General features: G+C 40.0%; 2 protein-coding genes across 4 annotated transcripts in view; one reads left to right on the forward strand and one right to left on the reverse strand.

Moving 5' to 3' along the window:
- Nucleotides 1-16,558, forward strand: part of BLNK (B cell linker) — a 77,156-nt gene that overhangs the window by 54,000 nt on the left and 6,598 nt on the right. For both annotated transcript variants that reach the window (XM_077878188.1, XM_077878189.1), the window contains 7 exons: nucleotides 4,946-5,015; nucleotides 6,968-6,995; nucleotides 7,778-7,820; nucleotides 10,030-10,114; nucleotides 10,664-10,695; nucleotides 14,533-14,600; nucleotides 15,449-15,532. In XM_077878188.1, the coding sequence (XP_077734314.1) occupies nucleotides 4,946-5,015; nucleotides 6,968-6,995; nucleotides 7,778-7,820; nucleotides 10,030-10,114; nucleotides 10,664-10,695; nucleotides 14,533-14,600; nucleotides 15,449-15,532 (410 nt within the window). The remainder of the gene's footprint in view (nucleotides 1-4,945; nucleotides 5,016-6,967; nucleotides 6,996-7,777; nucleotides 7,821-10,029; nucleotides 10,115-10,663; nucleotides 10,696-14,532; nucleotides 14,601-15,448; nucleotides 15,533-16,558) is intronic.
- ZNF518A (zinc finger protein 518A) overlaps nucleotides 1-16,558 on the reverse strand; it is a 109,251-nt gene that overhangs the window by 35,213 nt on the left and 57,480 nt on the right. The gene's annotated exons all lie outside the window — the stretch shown is intronic.

Below are 16,558 nucleotides of genomic sequence, written 5' to 3' on the forward strand. Positions count from 1 at the left end.
TTCCTGGTTATATGGTTGTTGGATATGCAAGAGAAGAAGTACAGGAGGAGGAAGGAAGTGAGATAATTTGGGAGGGACAAACCTGAACAGTTAGAATGATTTTCTGAATATGCAAACAGTCTTCAGAGATGGTTTTTACAAAAGGAATAACCAGACTACTTGCCTGTGTCTTTCCATAACCCTCCACTAGCCTTTAAAGACTTCAGGCAGTGCTAGATAGGCATCATGAAAGTGCTAAGGCTTCAGATCTGCATTTCTGTCAGAGCAGCACACCACAACACTGGTCTCTGATTAATGGATGTTGCTTTTGGCTCTTTGATGGCTCATAAAGCGCTTGCCAAGGATTACACAGAGGATTAGGTGCAGTGGCAGTCTCTGCTTCTGCTCCATGTTCCACATGGAGAAGCGCTGTTTCAGGACCACACAGACTCCAAGGCCAAAGGATTATGATCTTGGCTCTGACGCACACTAGGTGCCAGACTTCAAACAAGCTGATCAATCTCTGTTTCTTAGTCTCCTCCTCTGAAGAAGGAAATGGCACATGTGCCTAAGTCGTGCGGCGGGGGAAGGGGCAGGGCAGGTTAAGTTGAGTAAACATATATGAATCCCACTCCTAAACTGATAGCTCTGTTTGCCAGTTTTTGGAATCCTTTGTTTCGCATGCCTTGATTCATGACCAGTCTGGAGGAGTGCCCTGGACCCATCCCAGGAGACAGTGGTTTCTTCCTTTCCGCATAGAGTTTTAATGTAACTGAGGGTATCTTGACCTCTGCACAGCTGGCATTTGGGGCTAGATAATTCTTTGTTGTCCTGGCTGTCCGGTGTACTGTGAGATGTTTAGCAGCATCCTTGGCTGTCTCTGCCCACTAAGTACCAATACCATCCCCTCCCCAGTAGTGCTAAACAGAGATGTGTCCAGACATTGCCAAAGGTAACCCACCCTCCCCACGGAGGGGGCGGGTACCAAATACTCCTAGTTGAGAAGCACTGGTTTAAACAAACAGAAAGACTGAAGTGTTTTAGTGATTTATCTCTAAATGTGATTTGGAAGAAAGTTGTGGAGACCCTAATTTATTTGTAGATTTTGTCAGAAGTGGGTAGACAGGGCATGCATTTCTGAACTTCCTCTAAGTCGGTAGCATTTAAAAAGTGTTCTCTCTCCTCATTTCCTAAAATGGGTGGGTGGGTGGGGGGAGTTTGGGAATTTACAGTTCCCTGCCAATATGCAAGCTGAATTTTACCTATAAGCCAAATTGTTCTGAAGCTATTAAATTAGATCTCTTTACTTGGCAGCACTCATGCAGGGTCTGAGAGTAAGGGACACTCCAGCTGGTGGACAAGCCCCACTAATAATAATAGGTTTTCTAGAACATCTAGAAGAGAGTAAAATCCTAAGGGCTTACTATTCCAGCATTGAGACTGTTACGGGTAAGGAAACTTGCCACCATTGCATGCAAGAGTGAAGAGAGAATGATGCAGTAGAAGGAAAAACTACGAGTAGGTCATTTTCCCAGTTGAGAAACTTTGGTAAGCACCAGCTGTGCAAATATTAACATCATTTTTTGCTCAATACAATGAAAACAAAGCTGATTTTTCTCTTTTATTATACTTTTAGACACATCTCCGTTTATCAAATTCCCAGTTTCTTCTTTGGAGTGTCACAGCCAAGAATTTGGCTTTGCCAGAAAGCAAGAACCCCGGTCACAGAAGGGACCAGGTTGTCCTACCCCAGCTATGCCCCTGGGTCTGACTTCAGGCCCAGAGCAGCAGAGAAGGTGACTGGCCTATGAAATAAGAAAGTCAATTTTCATCTTCCCGTGGGCATTCACAAAAACACCGCTCTGTTTCACTAATCTTTCCCACATAAGGTAGAAAGAGCAAGTGAATCTGAGCTGCCAAATTGCAGCCCAGAGTAATATTAATAGGCATTGGTTGGAGAGGAACATGTCCACTGGCTTTAAACTCAGCTAGCCTCGCTGTTCAACTCCAGCCCTGCCACTTAACCTCTCTGAGCCTCTGTTTGCTCCACATGATGTTATGGGAGGCTTAGAGACGGCACATTTAAAGTACCCGGCATAGTGCCCAGCACCCAGAGACACTGTGGTGGTTGATAACAAGATGCTAAAACAAAAATAGCAATAATCACATTTACTGAGATCCTAATGAATTATAACATACACATCATAAAACTCAACTCATTTTACATTTATAATGTGGCATTTTTATAAATCATTACATCTACGAGCTTTTCCACCATCACAACAATCCAGTTTTAGAAAATTTCCATGCCCACCCCAACTCCAAAAGATCCTTTATGCCTATTTTTGGTGAATGTTCTTCCCACTGCCAGCCCCAGGTAACCACGGATCTGCTTCCTGTTGCTATAGATATGCCTTTTCTGGACATCTCATATAGATGGAGTCATATAGTATAAAGCCTTCCCCGTCTGACTCTCTTCACTTTAGCATAATGTTTTTAACCTCATATACTTTCAGTTCCTTTCCAGCAATATTAGTTTTTATTTGGCTGATTCTTTACAATTTCAAAGTTCTCCCATTGCCTTACAACAATAACTCTGAGTTAGGTAAGGTAGCTGGTTGTGTCCCCATTTCACAGTGGGGGACACTGGAGCACCAGTGGCCACCCAGTCAGTTTGTAAAGGAACACCTAGCCGGTTTGGTGGCCAAGAAATAGCTAGAACCCTGTCTTCCTGATGAGACACCATCGGTTTTCTACCAGAACTCATACTACCACCACAGAGAAAAGCGGCATGCTTCTCCCTCTCTTATTGCAGAAGTGATTTATGAGGAAGGAAGCGGGAAGGAACATGTTGGCAGACTGTTTGAAGATATGAAGGGAAGGGAAGCTTAGTAGAGAAACTAGGCAGTAAATATGACAACAATGTACTCAAGCCAAAGGAGCCCTTGGCAGTGAAAAAGAGGGAAAACCCCTGGGAGGAAATTCTGACTTAGGCCTTCTTTCTACTTCTTCATTTTTCAGACAAGGTTTTTTTTTTCCCCTTCCCTGAAATATTCCATCAAAATCTATGAGTAGCCAAGGATATTTTAATAGGGTTAATCAGGTGTTAAGAATTTGAAGAACAGCATCCATTTGGTACCCTAGCCAATGAAACACAGTTGGATTCATAGTCCAGATGACATTTCAGTTTATTGTCACATGAAATATTAAAAATTCCAAATGTAGTCTCTTTTTCTATATGTTTTCAAAAGTCACATCAAGGTCGGGTAGCACCTTAGTGAGAATCACATAGAGCGGCCATTTCCTTATGGAGTGCTAGAGAGTCAACACTATGCACTCTTGACTGTTCTTTTCATTTATAAGCATTCATGGAAATTAGCCCTGTGTGAGAACCATATGTAGAAGAGGAGTGGATGGGCACTGAGTGAAAGCCTGAAGGCCTCTCTCTAGTAAAATACATGAGAATGAGTTTTATGACCTCTATTTGTAATAGTTCTTGAAGCTCTTGTGTTTTGGATGGGCGGTTCTGTCAGATGAGGTGGCATGGTGTGTGCATGTCCTCACAGTATAAGTTCTGGGGGGACAGAGGCCTAGTTCTGCTTCTCTACCTCTTTGACAACCCCTAACACAGTGTTGTTCACATACCAGGTTCTCAATAATTCTTAGTAAATGACTATTTCCTCAGTGCTCAGCTATATGTGCTTTATCTTGCAAACTAAAATAATGCATCCTGAGGACACGTCCAACCTATATTTACAGAGTATCCTCTGTAGGTCCAATAGGAGTTGTAGACTTAGAAATGTAGTAGGTTCTTAATAAAATATTATATTCGGTTCAATATATTCAGTAACGAGCCATAGTGTCCAGGAAGGTGAGCATCAGCATGAGAGGAGGCAGGCAGGAGACACTGAGAGAAGCAGGCTTAGCATCTGGCTCTCCCCCTCCAGGCCTGCTCTGTCTGGTGGTGAAGCTCTGCCTATCTCTCGGTTCTTCCCTTGTGACTGTCTGCTTTCTGTCTTAGGTAGCCAGAGGGGAAATGAGATACAGTGGACAAGGTGCTCTGGGTCTCTTCTGTGGCTTTGGAAGATGCAATTTGGGCAGTAGCTTGTCATTGGTCTCAATCTTTCTATCAGTGCAATGGGCAAAGGCCCTGAGAATTCAGAGGTGAATGAACAGCCTCTGGATGTGAGGTTACTATGTGTACAGTAACCTATGTGTATAGTCTGTGTGATCATGAAAAGCAATGCCTATAGGCATGTAGCAGGAGTGGTGGGTCTGTGTCTCTCCATCCTTAGGCACCACTGATGTGCACAGCTGTGCAGTGTATATAGATGCACATGTGTGTTCTTGGCTCTTTCCTGTAGGAATCTTGTGGGCCTTTCACTGAACCTGCAGAATCAGGGGACTCTGCACTTGCCCCATGGGAGAAAAGAGAAAGTTGTTTAGAAATGTCAAGATGGGGGATCCCTGGGTGGTGCAGCGGTTTGGCGCCTGCCTTTGGCCCAGGGCGTGATCCTGGAGACCCAGGATCGAATCCCACATCGGGCTCCCGGTGCATGGAGCCTGCTTCTCCCTCTGCCTGTGTCTCTGCCTCTCTCTCTCTCTCTCTCTGTGACTATCATAAATAAATAAAAAATTAAAAAAAAAAAAAAGAAATGTCAAGATGGAGTCCCTAATTCACATTCTGGTTCCAAGCTTATAAATTGACATCATATATATATGATGACGTCATATATATATGACATCATATATATATATATATATATATATATATATATATATATATATATCACCTTTGTCTACAGATTTTCCCCAATAGCATCCATATAACCACCTATTCATGCTTAACTGAAAGAAACCCAAAAATGTGCCGGTATTTCTGAGCCTATCAGGAAGGCCAGCCTCACTGTCACTATAAGCCTCAGATTCAGGAGTTGGAGACTGACCTGTGTGTATGTTTGTGCAGGTCGTAACAGTGGAGCCTGGGATGCTAAGTCATCTTCTCCTGCTGCACCATCCCCACTGCCCAGGGCTGGGTGAGTACCTGCTGTGCAGGACAGCTCTGTGAGATGTGAGTGGATGGTCTCCACCACTGTTGTGGGCGGGCCTACCTGGAATCCACAAAGGGGTCCAGCCTGCAAATCTGGGGGGAAGTGGGTGCTTTTCTGCTATTTCCATCCAGAAGAGCATACCTGCCCAAGCACAGATATAGGTGTACCTCACATTACAATAGGTGTGTTCCTAAAAGATGTAGAAATGAAACCCCGCTGCCCTGTTCTTCTCTACCCCTATGGCATGCTTCAAGTCGGACTAGGGGTCCCCTGCTGAAATTAAGACTAACAGTCTTTCCTTTCCTAAATTTTTAGTTAAATTGACTTGTGTTCTGTAAGACAGAAGCTCCAGCATCTGAATAGTTTTGAGACCCATAAGCAAGTTTCATCTTTACTTTCGACTCCTCCACTTCTCTTTCAAGTAGTTAGTGAGCTATAAACAAACACATACATACCCAACAGCATACACTGGGTTGTTCAATCAAGGCCACACTGCTGAGATTCCTTTCAAAGGTGATACAAGAGAGTCATTCTTTCTTATTGGATTTAAAAGAGCTTTGTAAACTGTTAGGAGATATAATATGTTAATATCACAAAGGGACCCCATAATTTTATATTGTTTCAATAGGTTAGTTTAAAAGTATGCTTAAATATGTGCAAAGCTGGCCTGCATGATTATAAACTTAATTCTACTTAAAGACATTATTTTAAAAAAAAGACATTATTTTTTATTTTTTAAGATTTATTCATTTATTTGAGAGAGAGAGAGAGAGCACATGCGGGAGATAGGGGGGTATAGAGGGGCAGGGGAAGAGAAAATCTTGAGCAGACTCCATACTGAGCTTGGAGCCCAACACAGGGCTTAATCTCATCACTCTGAGATCACCACCTAAACCAAGAGTCAGACCTAGAGTCAGGAAGCTTAATCTCCTGAGCCACCCAGGCACCCCAAAGCAAAGACATTCTTAAATTCAAGGGTTTAACCAAAACTTCTCGCTTGGCTCAGCTTTATCGTTTTGGGTAAGTTACTTAAACTCTCTGAGCCACAGTTTCCCAATCTCTAAAATGTAACAATAATAGCCATTTTTAGAGGTCACTGTGAGGTTTAAATAACATATGAAAAGCCTTAACCCAGTGCCAGGCACTTAAGAATTGTTAGTGTTCTTCCCCCAATCTTCCAGCTCTCAGCCAAAAACAAAGTGAGAGAGAGAAAAGGTGAGAGTGTCTTTAAAATAAACACAGAAGAGAAGCATACACCCTTACAGTATGAGATTACAGTCTCTACCAAAACAAACCAGAACATTAGCTCAAAAAGCCCCTTCAGGACCAGAGATCACAAAGGTTTTCACATTTATGTTGGTCTTGGATTTCTCTGTTCGGGATGAAATCCTAGGCAGATGTCAAGTAGAAAATGTCACTAGAGGCAGGGCAGCAGTTGGCAGGGGAGGTGCCTGCGGTAGCCTCACCCGCCAGGCTGTCCGCCTATCTCCACCCGAGGCCCTGGGCTATAGCCCGAGGGTGCTGTTGGAGGATGGGAGGGCTCTGCATACATGCCTTGAAAATACTGATGCTAGTCCTCATTTTATAGATGAGGAAACTAAAGCTCCAACCAGCCTTACAGGCAAGAGAAAGAGGCCTGATGTCACAGAGTAATCAGCAGCAGAACTGGAACGAGAATTGTTTTCCTGACTCCCTGACAACTGGCGCTCCTATTTATCCCCAATTAACTCTTTGCCATCTGTCCATGGACCCTATCTGAAGCTAGGAGGATCACAGCTAAATCCTGTTTCCATCCCCCTTGGCCTTCAAGGACAGTCTTTCAACACACTCATACCATGTTTATTATTCTAGTTTAGATTTGAAAGTAAAATGATAAGTAGTCAGCTCTACTTTATCTTTGTTATGTTTTAACAAAGCCCAATCTTTTTATCCCTCAGGAAAAAACCAGTTACACCACTGAAGACAGTAAGTTAATTTTGCATTTAAATGTGTTTCATATCTCCTGCAATGCTTATTCTTGTTCTCTTATTTAAAATTGACAATGCTTCCAGATAAGGTGAACGCAGCAATCTTAGCAACTGAAATTGCTGCCCAGACTACCCAAGAGAAATTCAGTGTTCTTGGTTAGCCAGGGAAGATGCTGCGTGGGAGGAGCTCATCCTCACTTGACCCAGGGTGGCTTCACTGAGTGTGAGCGGCAGATCCAAGGTGGAAGCCAGGCTCCCTGCCTCCCCTGACATCTGTCTTCCCCACAGGGAGCCCCTGTGTCTGCTTTCCATCTGCTGGTCTGGGAGCTAATGGTGTATCAGGCACACATTGGCCTGACTAACCTCAGATTCTGGCCAGAATTTTCGGGGAACCTGGGCCAGCCCACTATTTGAGGAAGCCCACCTGGACCTAGTACCTGCTCTGTAACCTGACATTTACAGTCATTTAGCAAACACTGAGGTGGAGCCCTAAGACCAAAGCCAGGTGACACTTTCCCACTATGCAAGACCTACTGGCCAGCAGCTACTGGGGACCACAGTATCCATCAACCCTGTTGACAGAGCCAGGAAGTCCCTAGTCCATTGTCACTTATTGGAAAGGTTGGTCTGGGAACTGTGTGTTTTTTATTGTTGTGATTGAAAGAATAGCTATGATCAAAGAAATGTTCTCCCTAAATATTTATTTTAATTATATCTCTTTAACATTTATTTCCACATTCTACTGTATTGAATATCCTTGCCTTTTTTTTTTTTAAATAGACTCCAGTTGCCTCTACACAGAATGCCTCAAGCATTTGTGAAGGTAAACTATATTATTCTGAAGGCTGAATATATCCTCTTACAGTTATTTTAATTAAGGATTTGTACATAAGTGTATTTCTAAATTGCTTTCACTGTTTATAAGGCAATAACAAAATGGCCTTCACTTTGCAATGAGTAGTAAGGACCTGAGCTTTCAGTCCAGTGTCTTTGGGGCAAGGCTATAGTTTATATGCCCCAAACCTGCCTGTTTGTAGACATATGACTTGCTAGAAACAGTACCATCACTTCACATAGATATGAGGCCTTATTCAGAGCTATTCACATTTCTTAGAACTAATAGCTTAGTTCAGGTAATGAAATTTTAAAAAATCTGCTTATTTGAAAAAGTTCTTATGCTGTTTTCAAAATTTTTTTTCTGAATTCAAATGTCTGTTTTAGTACATCTCCAAATGTTTTCCTTCATCTTATCATATCCTAAAAATCTAATATATATTCTTTTAATTCGAATTTTCCCATTTGAAAATTACTCATATTTGAAAAATACCAGAGAAAAAAAAAGAGAAAGAAGTAAGAATGATCCATAATCTCAACACTTAAAGCACTATACGGAAGTTAAAGTCCTGAACTCATCTAATTCACAACTGAAGCTACCCAATGTTAAAGCTGAGTGAGTGTTCTCACCATTTCCTGAGTTAACATGGGCACATATACATAAAATGTCCTGGTTTCTCTGGTGATGGTTGGTGGACATTTTCTGAATGTGTTCTACAACTTGCCTGTCTGCTTTAATTGCTCCACTGGGGATTTTTTACATCTATTTCCCACATCTTTTCTCCTCCAGGTTATTTCAGAGATATCATTGCCTTTCTGGTGTCATGCTTTTGTCCGCTTGTCCTTTGATGCTTTTGTCTTGCTGTCCTTCCATTCCTTACAGTTTTCCATGCTTGTTGAACAGTGAGCTCAAATAATAGTGGAGCCTTAGGGTAAGCCTCTGCAGGAAATAAGCTCAACCTCGTGCAGATTCCATTGGCTTCAGGGGACTTTGAAATCCAGCAGAGAAAGAGCTTGTGAATGCCCCCACGCAGCTTGGGTGTCCACACTGCCAAAGGGCTCCTAGTGCAAGAGCTTGGCATTTCATCTGTTTTGTGACTTGTTTTAAGAACAGAGGCAACCATCATCCAAACCCAATGTGGGTAAGCAGCCTCTTCTTACCTAGGAAGGAAGCCTCCAAGATGCAGAGGCAAAGCGAGATGGTCAAAGCTCAGCAGCTGTAGGAATCAAGTGTATTTACTATTTCTGCCTTCTGAAATTGTTTTAAGCTGTAAAGTCATGAACAAAACATCTCACACAGCTGTTCAAAGAAACTTGCCACAGACTTAAAACATTCTTAAGGGATTCAAGGCTTCTGAATTTTGCTGCAATACAAGAAACTCCAAAGTCTATCTTACCATTTATTTGAATCTTTGAGTTTGCACTACTTTTATTCCTTTTGAGTTCCTGTAATGGAAAACCAAGAGTTCACCTTTCTTCCATGTGGGACACATACCCATAGACATATCCAGATTTGACAAACCCCAAACCAAATTTGAGGTAGAATAAGCATGAAAGTGATTTATAATCAGATTATCAGTGGTTCAGCAGTAAAGTTCACTGCGTTCAATATAAATTTCTTACATTTCAGGTTATACCCATTTCCCTATATACTGATTATAACTCCACCCTTTCGTCTTCCACTCAGAAAAACAAATGAAACGCAAGTGAGATTAACATTATTATAAGGATGACCTTGAATTTGTTCAATTAACTTTTTTAAAAGAGTAGATTATTTGCAAACTCTGATATGTACCTCTTATCAGTAAAAATTACTTATACCACCTCTTATGACTAATGAAGATACTCCAGGGTGTTATAACATTTGTGTAGGGGATACCGGTGTGGTTCAAACTTGTTCGTTTCAGGTTGCCACCTGTACTCACACGCTTAAAGGTCCACCCCACAGGCTCAGTCCCCACGTATATTGCCACAGAATGGTAAGATGTGCCTGTAACGCCTCTGGGGAGGAGTCCTGGTCCTAATAGTACAAACACATCACCAGACCGCCAGATGCAGAAACAGATAGTGTCCCGGTGAAAGACATATTCATGGGAAGACATCAAACCAAATCCTGGTCTCCTCAGTTGGTGTTGCTGGGTTTGGACATGGAGATAGACATTTCATTTTAGCCTAATACGAGAATTTTCTTAATGCAGAAAAACCTATACCTGCTGAACGCCACCGAACATCTAGTCACAGACAAGAAAATATGCAATCATCAATGTTTCCTCCTACCCAGAAGTAAGAAACCTTTCTTTTAAAAATAAGTTTCCTGACACTTTTATTGTTAGACTACATAGTGACACTGGTTTATAGTGCTTGGTATAAAAATCTGACATTTCATTGCATTGCAATTAAATTTTTTAATTTTAATTTTATTTTATTTACATTCAATTAATATATAGTGTATTACTATTTCAGAGGTAGAGTTCAGTGATTCATCAGTTGTATATAATACCCAGTGCTCATTAAATTTTAAAAGGTGTTGAGCAGGTGAAAACTTTAAAAGAACTGCTGGGAATCACAAAGACCTAATATTTGGGTTAAGTATTGGTCTCAACGAAAATCTAACACTTTAATCAAGTCTCTTCCTTTTTAAAAACTGAAGGGGACAGTGTTACTTAAGTTGAAGACTTTGGTGCCTTTCCTATCTTTAGATATGTTTTATTGGTCATTTGTGTTAATTCCTTTGTGGTGGCTCTGCTCAGAGTATCTTCACTGCAAGTAAAATGTTGAACTTACTCATCTTGTGCTTTGCCCTTTAATTAATATGAAAATTCTTCCTTTCAGACAAATCCATCACAAACCCATACCTCTGCCAAGTAAGTACAATGAAGTCGCGAAAAGCATATTCAGATAGTGGGTAAGGCTGGATATTCCTCTCTGAGCAACATTTCCAGCTGGAGGATGTTAGTTCCTCTCTTGTTTGTTTCCTTTCCTGTTAAGTGGAGCCAAGAGTATTTATTTCATAGAGCTATTTTCAAAAGTAAATAAATTTGGGGTGATTTTTACTTTCTATTTTTTAAATATTGATTGAATATTTTACTGATCATATTGGTCATCTTTTACACTTAATTTTTAAATAAAAACAGTACAACTTTTTTCAAAATAAGGAGATTAAGTACCTGGTATAGTGCTTTGAATATAGAAGGTCTTCAGTAAATGATAGCTATTTTTTTTTAAATGATAGCTATTTAAATTAAATCTAAAATGCATTTTGATGCTCATAAAATATATCCCTAAAAGCTACCCCCAAAAGATTTGGGGGGCACTGGATGGGTCAGTCAGTTACACGTCTGCCTTTGGCTTAGGTCATAATCTCAGGGTCCTGGGATTAAGCCCCACATCAGGCTCAGCAGGGCATCTGCTTCTCCCTCTCCTCTGCCCCCTCCTCACTGCTCATGCTCTCTCTTTCCCTCAAAAAACAAAAAACAAAAAACAAAAAAAAAAACAAACAAAAAAAAAAAAACTAAAAAAAAAAGATTTGACAAATACTCTGGATAATTTTCCCAAAGCAAATAGTACCTCACCCTAAAAATATATGAAGTCAGTCTTGTAGAACATAACTGCCCAAACTTTGATTTGCCTTCTACTCAATGGAGGAAAAATGAAAAACAAAACAAAACAAAACCCTACCTTGCATGGGTCATTAGGAAAATATTCCAAAATAAGCAGGATGTGGTACATTTAAATAAAGAGAGTGATTGTTATAAATAAACAATTTATGTGCACTTATCTTAAACATTAATCAGATTTTTAGGTTTCAATTAGATTTTTAAATTTATCTTCAACAAATGAAACTTGAAGAGCACCTAAATGGCTCAGTTGGTTTAGCATCCAGCTCTTGATTTCAGCTCAGGTCATGATCTCAGGGTCCTGATATTAAGTCCTATGCTGGGCTCCATGCTCAGTGGAGAGTTTGCTTGAGGGTTCTCTCTCCCCCACTCTCTCTGTCCCTCCCCTGACTCATGCTCTTCTAAATAAATAAATAAATAAATCTTTATTTTATTTTTTGTAAGATTTTATTTATTTATTTGAGAGAGAGAGAAAAAGATAGAGTAGGAACAGGAAGATGGGCAGAGGGAGAGGGGGCTCCCCACTGAGTAGGGAACCTTACTCAAGGACTCTATCCCAGGACCCTGAGATCATGATCTGAGCTGAAGGCAGACACTTAACTGAGTCACCCAGGTACCCCTAAAATAAATAAATAAATAAATAAATAAATAAATAAATAAATAAATAAATCTTTTTTAAAAATTTAAAAATAAATGAAACTTAAACTAAATATATGTATATATCTTTTTAAATTCTGAACATCAACTGCAAATGGTTTGGCTATAAAAATCTTATTTTTCACTATATAAAGCTTTATTATACTTTTTATTGTTTTTCAGCCTAAGTCATTCTTTCAATGAACAAATACTTATTAACCATCTGTCACATGCCAGGCACTGTTCTAGACACAGGGTATATACATCATTGAATAAAACAAATAAACCCTTGCCCTTATAACAACTAGATAAATCATATAATTTCAGGCAAATGCTAAAGTGCTATAAAGAAAAAGAAATCAAGATGGCAGGGGGTAGGGTCACAAAGAGTAAGGAAGGAAATGAAGTCTGCTATTCTGGATGGGCAGTCAGGGAAGGCCTTATTTGTAAAATGGGGTCTAATAGCTCCTCCCACAATGGGCCAACATGAGGACAAAATGAGCTGGGAAGTGGAAAACAGAACAGGACTGGTACTAATTCAAGGCTCAGCAAACATCAGCCTTGAACACCCCCAACTACTTAACCTGCAGAAACCGCCAACCACAACTTATACTGTACTGTGTGCCTTGGAAGAGCCTGACCACCCACTCTCTTTTGCTGTTCCCACCCAGGAGTACCATTCCTACCTTAGAATGAGCCCTTCCTTCACGCCCACCTGGCTGAGCCCACCAAGCCATCACTGCTCACTCCTGTTACAATGGTGGCTGTCACTTTTAAACATCCAGGACACTTTCACCAAAGTCTGTTTCTCCTACACACTTCCCTTCCTAATAAAGGACAATTCTAGTTGTTCTACTCTGCTCTAATTAAAAAACAAACAAACAAACAAACAAAAAACCTTAGAGTCCCCCTAGGACTGCTTGCTTGCTTTCTTCACACACCTTCCAGCTATTCTTTCAAAATATAATTGATGTCCAACCATCCACTGATGCCATCTGTCCTGGGCCACCATCATGTCCTGCTTGGGCTTGCAAGAACACCAAACTGACCTCTTCTCTTCTTCCCTTGCTCTCTTGGATCTATTTCCAACCCTGTAGCCAGGGGACCTTGTTGAAAGACAGACAGATCACATTCCTACTCTGTTCAAAACCCTCCAAAAGTTTCCCATACCACATTTGTTAAAGCTGAAGTCATGCTAACAGCTCCACCAGGTCCTACACATCTGTTCCCTTCCTTACCTGCTGTCTTCCATCCCTTGGTCTCTCCTTTTCCTTCCACACTCCAGGCACAGTGGTTCCCTGTCTATCCCTCAAATATGCTAGGCCCTAGTGTGCTGCTATCACTCCTACCTGGTACATTCTTTCCTGAGACAGCCACATGCTTCCTCCCCTACCCTCTCTCTTCCTGCAGATCTTACCTGAGTGTCTCTTCATGAAGCCTTCCTGACTAGCCGATTTAAACATACTGTGTGTCCAAGGCTAGTCCCCAACCCCCTTCCCTGTACTTCTCCATATACTTATGACTCTGTGATATTGTATATACATTTGCTTATGTCTTTATTGTCTATCTCACTCACTCCATTAAAACTTAAGCTCCATTAAAACTTAAGGGCAGGGCATTTTGCTGTATTGTTTGATATATCTATACATCTATCCCCAAGGTTTTGATCCATGGCAGGCACACAATGATGAATGAATGAATGAATGAATGAATGAATGAATGCAGTGAAGTATTTTCCCTATTTTGTGTGTCCCATATTTAGATTATAAACTCCTTGAGGAATTTCATGCCATAAGACAGCAATTCTCAAATGTTTTGGTCTCAGGACCACATTAACACTCAAAATCATTGCAAACCCAAAGAACTTTAGTTCACATGTTTCTTTCCATTGATATTTAATGTATTAATTAAAAGTGGACAATTAAAATAAAATCTTAATTAGTAGATTTATTAATCTATTTTAATTAAAACTTATATTTTTCATTTAAAAATATTAAACTCAAAAAATACATTACATGTTAACATAACATGTTTTTATGAAAAATCTTCCAAACAAAAACAATTTAGTGGGAAGAGTAGCATTGTTTTATATTTTAAGAATCTCTTTAATACCTAGAATAACAGAGACAGTTGGATTCTCACATCTGCTTCTGTATTCAAGCTGTTGCAGTGTTTTTCTAGCTGAACTTTACTAAGAAAATGGCGCTTCACAGAGATATGGGTTTAGAAAAGACCTCACAACCTCCCTGAAACAATCCTGGGATTCCTGATGTCCTCAGACCATGCTTTGAGAACCACTGCTATTAAGGATTTTTTGGTGTGTGTGTGTGTGATTTTTCAGTGTGTGTGTCCCCCGCAACATCTAGCTCTAGCACAGTGTTGGAGTATAGGCACACTTAACTGCTCAAGATACAATGAAGACCTGTTGATTTTTCAAATCCTTTCCAGGATTTCCAGAAGGAGGAAGCCCAACTGTAGATGGCCTATTTTCATCTAACCCTCATTTGTCAGAACAGGTATGAATGAACTCTTATTATTACCATTAAACTGCAGGAAAAGGAATGTCTTCTAATGTCTTCTTATAAGGAATTTAGGGTGAAGCTTGAGGACAGACTATCTTTTAAGTCAGCTTGAGAGTTGTCATTTGCTAATAGGTACAGAATGCATTTTGTTTTCAGGGATTAAGACCCTGCTCCACGTATTCCAATTTGTATTCTGGATGCCCTAAGTAATAATTTGTGTTTTTTCAAAACTAGCAAAGAAGTGTGCTATTTTTATTGTTCTTCCTTTCACAAATATTCTATTTAAACTGTGTAATTTTCGCAGAATAGATCTGTGGAGGCAATATGATATTAAAACCCATAAAGCAGCAGTTTTTTAAAAAGGGAAAGAACTCTGTGTGCCCTTGGGCAAGTCTCTCTAAGCTTTCTCAAATGTAAAAGAAGAATGATAGCATGTATCCTTCTTGCCTTCAAAGTAGTTAAAAGAATCCAGTAAGATCATACTTGGTAAAAACACTTTGGAAATTAGAAAGCACTCCACAAAGCAACAACAATAAGATCGTGATAGGGAGCTTATAACTTTTTAGGAGAAAGGAATAAATGGCTTAGGAATCTTGCAGGATTGATTGATTGATTGATAATAATGTTCAAGTACTAAGGCCAAAAAAAAAAATCAATTATATAATCCTGTGATTGATCAAAGAAGCAGAGAACTCATTTTCAAATTGTTGGTTCAAATATAGTTAAGTAATGCAAACTACCTATAGTTTGGTAATGCAAAATGGGACTATGTTTTCAGTGCACAGAAGGTGCCGTATTATTGAAGGACCATCTCATGCTTAGTAATGGTCTCCATTTCACAGGAAGCAGACATTCACTGCAAGCCTTGGTACGCTGGTGCCTGTGATCGGAAGTCTGCTGAAGAGGCTTTATACAGATCAAACAAGGTTTGACCATTTTTAGATCCCATATTCTGCTCTAGGCCTACAATAGGCACAGCTGTCATCCCAATAATCCGTTGACTAAATAAGTGCAACAATTATGGATTCAGGGATATTTATTTATTTATTTATTAGAGAACAATTGCCATCCCCTCCTCCTTTTCTCTCTCTCTCTCTCTTTCAAGTTTCTCCCTCTTTGTTCTTCCATCTCATTTCTACTTGTCCTTTCTTTGCAAGGATCTATAGGCTCCACTGTTCTCCAAACAATGGGAGAGAATAAGGCTCCTGGGTGAGACCTCTGTAAGGCTTGGCGCTACATGAGAGCCATTCAAGAATGAAAAGTAACAGGCTATTTTGAATCAATGCATGGGTTAAAAGATGGAGGTCAAGATGGCAAAAAGTACCTGGAAGTAAATTTTTGGAGAGTCTAAGCCCAATCATATAGGATCACTAGGAGCGGTTTGGAAAATCCAAAGTTAAAGTGCCACTTCTCCCTTGCTTTCTCTTTCTTCCTTCCATTTTTCTTCACTTGCACCCTACTTTGTTGGAATATATAACATTTACATATTGGTTTTTGTTACCTTTGCTTTAGTCCTAGCTCTGTAATTAAATATGTTAAATGCTTTCCATCAATCCCTTTGCTGGCTTCACCAGTTATCTCTTTTTGTTTCACCAAGCTCACCTTGTAGTAAATTCTCAGGAAGGACTATATTTACATTATTATTCCCTGAGTTCTTGCACATTCAAAGCTATTCATAAGTTGATAACCTGGAGGATATCTTGGCTGGTTATAATATCCTTGTCTTGAGTTTTTAAAAGTGTTGCTCCACTGGATAGCCTTGTTTTATAGGATGCTTTTGAAAAGTTTGAAACTAATGTTATTTTCTTGCCCTTATAAATAATATCATATTTTAGTCTGAAAGCTCTGCAGACCTTTTGCTTTTAAAGTCTAATAGCTTTCCAGAATATGTCTCTGAGTTGACTTCCAGGTCAATTTTTTCAGATAGATGGAACTCCTTTTAATATGTAGAT

This window comes from Canis aureus, chromosome 29 (genome assembly GCF_053574225.1).
Source record: "Canis aureus isolate CA01 chromosome 29, VMU_Caureus_v.1.0, whole genome shotgun sequence".
In the NCBI taxonomy this organism is placed as follows: Eukaryota; Metazoa; Chordata; class Mammalia; order Carnivora; family Canidae; genus Canis; species Canis aureus.